The 7634-nt window shown below is 34.3% G+C and overlaps 1 protein-coding gene across 1 annotated transcript in view; it reads left to right on the top strand.

Moving 5' to 3' along the window:
• LOC106457642 (coiled-coil domain-containing protein CG32809-like) overlaps window positions 1-7634 on the top strand; it is a 395034-nt gene that overhangs the window by 369210 nt on the left and 18190 nt on the right. Inside the window, exons 18-19 of the mRNA XM_022383642.1 lie at window positions 3647-3730; window positions 4522-4627. Coding sequence (XP_022239350.1) covers window positions 3647-3730; window positions 4522-4627 — 190 coding nt within the window. The remainder of the gene's footprint in view (window positions 1-3646; window positions 3731-4521; window positions 4628-7634) is intronic.

Below are 7634 nucleotides of genomic sequence, written 5' to 3'. Positions count from 1 at the left end.
ATTAGTTAGCATAAATCAGTTAAATGACGAAAAATTAGGCGTCTATTTACTTGTGACCACTCAGTGTATATGTCAGCTGGAATAGGTCTACAAAGTTTGATCCCCATTGCAAAATACAACGCCCTCACAGGAGCCAGTGAAAAATAGTCAAAGCATAAAAGGGAAAAAAGAAATTTCCATAATTGTAAAACTTTATGAACTACGTCATCATAATGTAATATTTCCTGGGGCTATATTAAATAAATATACATAAGTATAAGAATAAAAAGTTGCCCAGAGCAGTAAAATAGGTGACTAGGTCTGTATTATAAACACTGATCTGCCCATTAGATTGGGTATGACCTTTGTAAAATGTTTGAGTCAACCATTGTTCCAAAGCAACAAATTTTTGTCTGTTCTAACAGTACATCTTATATTTAGAGTATAATATATTTAAAAGTATTAAAGGAGGTTTTGTCAGAAAAACAGTTGCAAAATTATTAGAAAGCAATAAAGTATAAAACTTTTCCAATAACCTCACATCTTTTTTTATGTCTTATATAAATTATGCCTTTAACTTTTAAAAATAAATGTTTTGTGAAATAAGTTGCAAATATATACATTACGTGGATGTAACATTGTTCAATTGAATAATCAACGTAGATCCCACTTTTATTTGATAAAAGAGTGACCCAAGAGTTGGCGGTAGGTAGTGTTGACTAGCTGCCTTATCTCTAGTCAATCAATATTGACTTCAGAAAATATAGTGTCTTGAAACAACCATCTAATTTTATTCATAAAATTATTGTAGTTAGCTGTCACACTCAGTGGGTCCAATTCGTTTCTGACTAATCAGAATGACGAAACTGACAAGTCTACAAAGTATGTAGTCATCCTGTCATTCAAACTGACGAGTCCAAACTTGTTTTCCTATCATCCAATTTAAACTGGTTCCCACTCTTGATCATGTAAACGTTTATTAAAATGGCTTACCAAACTTAACCAGACTTAGTGGTTTGGAATGCACGAAGAGACGAGGACATTTCCATAAATATCTAAAGTATCGGCCGATTTTAATTTAGATTCGTAATTACAAGGCACGAAGAGGTCTTTTGGCATAGCCAACTATAGTTTCTTCTGTCTATCGTCAAATTAGAACAGATTTACTCTGGATGGATAGATAAATATAACACGGTGATATTTAGGAGTATTTAACATATGACATGAATCCTAGAGTCTGAAGTTTCAGAGACTTTTTTTTTCACCTGATCGTCAGGAACTTCAAACACGCATTTACTAGCACCCACTCCACATAATATTTGTATATCTTTAATTTTTATTAGGCTTTCGAGTTTCTTATGAATTGCTTGTAAACTTCTTATATCCATTTGTATTTCTATTTTGTTTCATTAACCAATTCATATCCATCCTAAACATCATTATCTTCATCCATCATTTGTCTTTGAGTTTTCATGATGAATTCGTTAATGGGATAACATCTGAGTTATTGGTAAAATGTTATAGTGTTCTTCGCGAAGATATTTCTCCTGTAATTGAAGAGAAATTATTGTACATTTGTAGTTTAACATTTATCTGGATATTTACCACGCTTAATAGCTTATCACTTTCCATGGTTGCTTTCGTTTTGAAATCTATGGGAAGTAGGATATATAGATATAGCAAGTAATCGAAAGACTATCTTTCGTAAACTAATATTTGTTTTATTTGCGTTTAAGCGCAAAACTACATAAAAAGCTTCACGCATTGTGCCTATCGTGAATATCAAATCACGATTTTTATCGAATATGGCCTGAAACTTACGGCCGTAATAGTGGTCTTTATTAGCTTCTCTGATTTTACGTTTTTTCTGTCCTGAATTATTTTTCATTCCAAGGACTGTCATCTACACCATAGCTATCTATTTTATTTGTCATTCAGAACATCATCAGTAATAGCTACTTTTTAAAAATGTTTTTATTAAGAGTATCGCTCTCTTCAGGGTTATATTTTTATTAGAACTGACTATTTTTGCCCATTTCAGACTGCATCCTTGGTGAATGGTTCTTCTTCATCTTCCGTTTACTGCATAACTTTTCAAGCTATTTGGCACAATATTAAAAATTGCTTTTTCTCAAAAACAACTTCAAACGATCTAACATAAAAAAGTATGTCATTTTTATATCATTCTAAGCTTAAACCATTCATCAGCTAAAATATTTATAGAAGAGGTTTTTCTGTTTCTTCATGTTTTAGATAGCTCATTGTGTAGCTTTGTGCTTAATTACAAAACAAAACAAAAATTAAACTTCTTGCTTAACATTTATTACAAAGGTACAAACAAATATCAGCAACGAATACAACATTTATAATTAGCTGTTGTGGGTATGAAGTATGGATATCTCAAGTTAATTTCCACAACAGTTAGTAAAGATAACTAAACATTTATTAAATTAACAACCCTTTTAAGAAAATGAGTTAATATATAAGCTAACAAATTTATGTACGAAGTAACACGTTGTTCATTGCTACGTTTCTTCATATAGATAATTAATTAATGTGATGAAGCACCCTTCTTGGGTTATATTTTTTGAAATTTATAAGCGAATATTTTTCACCTGTAATTTCGATATATAGATATAACTAGAATATCAGGTACTGCTCTTTCCATGAGGGAACCTTCTTCACTGGTGACTGTTATAACATTGTGACTAAACATGTGTGGATGTTGTGTTCTTCTGAGTAATAAACAACCTCATAAACACTTGGTCAAACGATCTTTTTCAGACATTCAGAAATGTTATTTAACCAATTTTACTATAGTAAACAGTTTGAAGCCTATTTTTCTGTGTCATACTTCATTATTGAAACCAGTTATTAGCCACCCAGTGGCACAGCGGTATGTCTGCGGACTCACACCGCTAGAAACCGGGTTTCGATACCTATAGTGGACAGAGCTCATTGTGTAGCTTTGTGCTTAATTCCAAACAAACCAGTTATTAAACTTATTTTTACTTGTCGTTATCATTAAGCGAAGATACTATATTGTTTTCTATTTAGAAAATTACAAGCTTAATACTACAACACACTGTCAATAAATGGTAATCTGTATATTTTATAATAATGGCACTCTATATATGTATAACAATTTTTGGAAGTATCCAGTACTCCAAAGTCTTGTAAGTCCATTGTGCTCTATCAAATTCAGACTTTTGCCAGTCTTATTGTTTGTCTGAACTACTGGAGTCCACGTTCACATGAAAAGTTGTATATCGTGTTTTCGCTCTCGTTTGAGTCTTTAGGTAGCTTGGAATGCATCAAGGCAGCAATTTGTTGGGCTGTTGAAGATTGTTCTGGTTTTATGCTACTTGCACGTCCTTTGAGTATTTTGTGAAATACCTTTTACCAGTTCAGCTTTTATGACTGTGAAAAATGTATAATAATGGTCAAAGGTTTAAAACAAAATAAAACTTACCGATGGAAATGCTTAAGTGCTTTCAGTCTTGAAACAAGATTCGTGGACTCCAGAAGAGCAAGCTTTAATCTAAAGGCAGGCAACCATTTTCAACATCCATTTCAGTAACTAAGTGCTCTAATATACAACCACTCTATTTACGAACGTTGTACTCACTTTGTGTAATGTTTTTCGTAATATTTTTTTTTCTTACAGGTTTATTACTGACGAACCAGATAGACTAGAAAGGGCACTTAGACGCTGTAAAAAAATTACAGGAACTTTAGTGACGCTCAAACGGTGAGAACATGTTAATATAATTAGATATGAAATAAACTAAAAATAAAATCTGTGTCATAAACATATTTACAATTTTCTTTATAATTCAAAATGTCCTAGTGGTTATTTCTATTGTGTAGTATGTGTGTGATGAGCTTATTACATAATTTATATTTCCCTAGTTATATTTTATAGTCATTTTAACACATAATCGAATGCTTAAGTGTTATTTTATGAGCAATAAAAATATCACAAAATATTTTGGTTTTTTCTTCAAAGTTATCTGATGAGAAATATCGTAAGGGTTGTCTAGCTTCTGCTCCTTTCGACTCCTCTTCTTCTCCCCCCACCAATGGCACAGTGGGAGGTCTGCGGACTAGAAACCAGGTTTCGATACCCGTGGTGGGCAGAGCACAGATAGCCCATTGTGTAGCTTTGTGCTTAATTAAAACAAACAAACAAAGCCTCTTCTTCTCACCAGGGATAGCAGAATAAAACGTCAATAAGTACTTAAGACATAATGCTTTGTTAAGAATTTTCAGAAATTAATTGGTATCGGATTACTATCTATCCTCTGATCCCATGCATTATGATATGGTGAAAATAACACCATAAGTATTTTCATAATAATGTATTGCATTTATTGTCTCCACCAATGAAAATTTGGCTTCTATTTTTCAACTACAGAATTTTCAATGACAAAAATACAAAACTGGGTATGTGAATTAATTCAGTATTTCTTTTTTCGCGCTGTATCTTGTCATAGTTTGCCAATTGTAATAATCCAGATCTACATTTTTTTTTGTTTCCAGATTAGCCTCTGTGCAAGAACAGCGGCACACAGGTGCTCAATCAATGCCTGAAAAGTCATTGTCCGCCGATGGATCCAATTCCAATGGGGATGCTCATACTGCCAAAGTAAGGACCATTGTGTAACCCGTCAGTACCCAGAGTGAGTCTGCCCTTCCTGTCTTTCTAAGCCGCTGTACCTTTTCCCAAAAACTTTACCTTTAAAATGTATAGGTTAAGGTACATCTTTCACCGCAAGAGATGTGCCTTGTTTAAAAAAACAACAAAGATCTTAACTGTGTGCCTTCTACTTCTTAAAGGGTAAAACCCAAAAGTAGGTAACCTTAATTAGCGATTTTTCGAAATTTTCAATATCACTTTCATTGAGAATTAGCCATAACATAAAATCTTTTGAGTTTCATATATATATCATTTCGCAAAATTAAAATGAAACTACTATATATATATATATATACATATACCAAAAGTCTTCTCACTATTTTAAAGCCTAGGATCTCCAAAATTTCATCTTCAAGCTTGTTAATTTAATATATTCACCGTATGCCAGGTAATCATCAATCTAAACTTTTACCCATATACATCAGTTTTGTCTTCATGTTATATACTTCTATAGCGAGTTTTAAATTTACTTTTCCTTGTTCCCACTCACAATCCTTTGGTCCTGAAAATATATTGCTCTTTATTGTTACGTTTTAACTTTCTATCAATCTACTAAAACAGATTTTAAATTAGTAATTTTTCTCAAATTGTGAAAAAGCTTTTAACTTGAGCTGCTACATTTCATTCTAAGTCTAAAATCGGTAGTCGATCGTAGAGAAATTAATAGATGATCTGGCCATAACAATATCCGAAAAAAAAACACAATAAAAAGCACAAAAATTGCCTTTCGACGATCATTATATATTAGAGATTTCGAACAATACAACGTTTTGTGCTCATTGGTTCACCTCTTGCGGAGAAATTTTCATTTAAAAACCAATTCTCCCCCACCTACACCCCCGTATATGTCAGTATTTTGGAGAAAGATCGTTGCCTTTTGTTAAACTAGTCCCTGTGCAATAGTAAAATGTCCAAAAGTTATGTTTACCGTAGTCTCAGTCGGTTTGATTTGGTTGTTGTTAAGCATAAAGCTACACAATGGGTTATCTTTGTACTGCTCACCAAGGGTATCGAAACCCGAATTTTAGCGTCGTAAGCTTGCAGACTTACCGCCGAGCCACTGGTGGGGGCTGTTTCAACTGCAAGTGCAAGGTTGGAAGTTGTGATGTCAGCATGAAATATAAACGTCGTGAATGGAGTCCGATGGGTTGTTCCTGTTGAAATTAAAGCGATCATAAAAGGAGGTTTGTTTGTTTGTTATGGACTTCACGCAAAGCTACACGAGGGCTATCTGCGCTAGCTGTCCCTAATTTAGCAGCGTAAGACTAGAGGGAAGGCAGCTAGTCATCACCACCCACCGCCAACTCTTGGGCTACTCTTTTACCAACGAATAGTGCGATTGACCGTCAAATTATAACGCCCCCACGGCTGAAAGGGCGAGCATGTTTGGTGTGACAGAGATTCGAACCCACAACCCACAGATTGCGAGTCGAGCGCCCTAACCACCTGGCCATGCCGGGCCATATAAAAGGAGGTCGTCCAAGCATGTTAGAATTCAATCAAGTGAAAGAGTTTTCGACATAAAATAGAGTAATCAATTTATTTACCCTTTATTTTTGAATTTTAATTCCAATATGCAATTCTCGTGCTATTGGTGTATTGTATCCTTTCTATAACAGGATTTTCCCTGTCTTGTAAATCCGTAATGATGCACTGTGGCCAGCTTGTTGAAATTCATTAAAGTTATTTTTCCTCATTATTTACAGCTTTCTGTAAAGTAGCTTTGCTGCATGAGACAACATACAATATTCAAAGTTGTTTGTTTTTGTGCAAAGCTACACAGTTTGGGCTATCTGTAGGCTCTATTCACTAGAGGGAATCGAATCCAGAATTTTAATGTTGTTAGTCCAAATACTTACCACTGACCCACTGGGAAACGACAAAATTTATGCTTGATTTTCATCGTCTCTGCGTACAGATTATGTAATGTAGATATATATACATTTGTTTTGTTTTGGTTTCTGTTTCTTGACCGAGCGTGGTCCAATGGCTAGTGAGCCGGTCTGTGTACCATGGTTCGGGTCTTGTGACAGCCACAACAAAATTGCAATTTGCAGTTTGGGGCTATGGATACGTTAAGAAACTGATGCTCAAAGTCAACTATTCAATTAGAGTAACACAAGTGTTGTCAGTGGGTGGTGTTGACTAGTTTCAATCTCTCTAGTCAAAATTAGGTACTGCTAGGACAAATAGCCCTCGAGAAGCTTTATGCGGAATTCAACAGTATTTTTTATTTTGTCTTTCTGAGCACTAGTCTTTTAATACGGGTGATTTACCTTCAAACTTTGAAATATTTAATTAACAGTATTATTTTCCTACATCTGAATTTTCAGAACATTTTCATCGTACAGTCTGCCTTTTTGGGTTTCAATGTCTTTTAAACAATCTTCTCTTGTTCAAAAGCTGAGTAACTTTTTTAATGTTTTACTGTGTATGTTTTCGAGTTCAAAATCGTAGATACAGTTAGTTACAAATGTTTCATCTCAAATGCAGACAATGAAGAGGTCCACATTAGGACGTGCAGGGACGATTAGTTTCTTTTGTCTATTGAATGGGTTATCTGTTTCTCCGATAATAGCATGACTGGGGAAGGCTTTTATACAACGGAGTTTTCTCCTCATTTTAAATCTTCACAAAGCTTTTGTCAACCTACAGTTCACTGCAGGGAATGAAGTTTTGTCTTTAGAAAAACATAATGCTATCGTCTTAAGCTTTTCAAGTATTATAGCAAGCATTTGCTAAAACAACAAGCCGAGATGTGTTCATTAAATGTTTTATTACAACATAAAGTACAATGGTACTGCAATGATTTGTTTCCACCGCTTTGAACAGCAAAAGTAAATAAAACTGAAAGATATTATCTACGCAAAGCTACACCAAGGCTTTCTGCGCTAGCCGTCCCTAATTTAGCAGTGTAAGACCAGAGGGAAGGCAGCTAGTCATCACCACCCACCGC

Source organism: Limulus polyphemus, unplaced genomic scaffold, assembly GCF_000517525.1.
Source record: "Limulus polyphemus unplaced genomic scaffold, Limulus_polyphemus-2.1.2 Scaffold355, whole genome shotgun sequence".
NCBI lineage: Eukaryota > Metazoa > Arthropoda > Merostomata > Xiphosura > Limulidae > Limulus > Limulus polyphemus.
The sequence above is the reverse complement of the archived record's forward strand: the minus strand, read 5'-3'. Positions and strand labels throughout refer to the sequence as shown.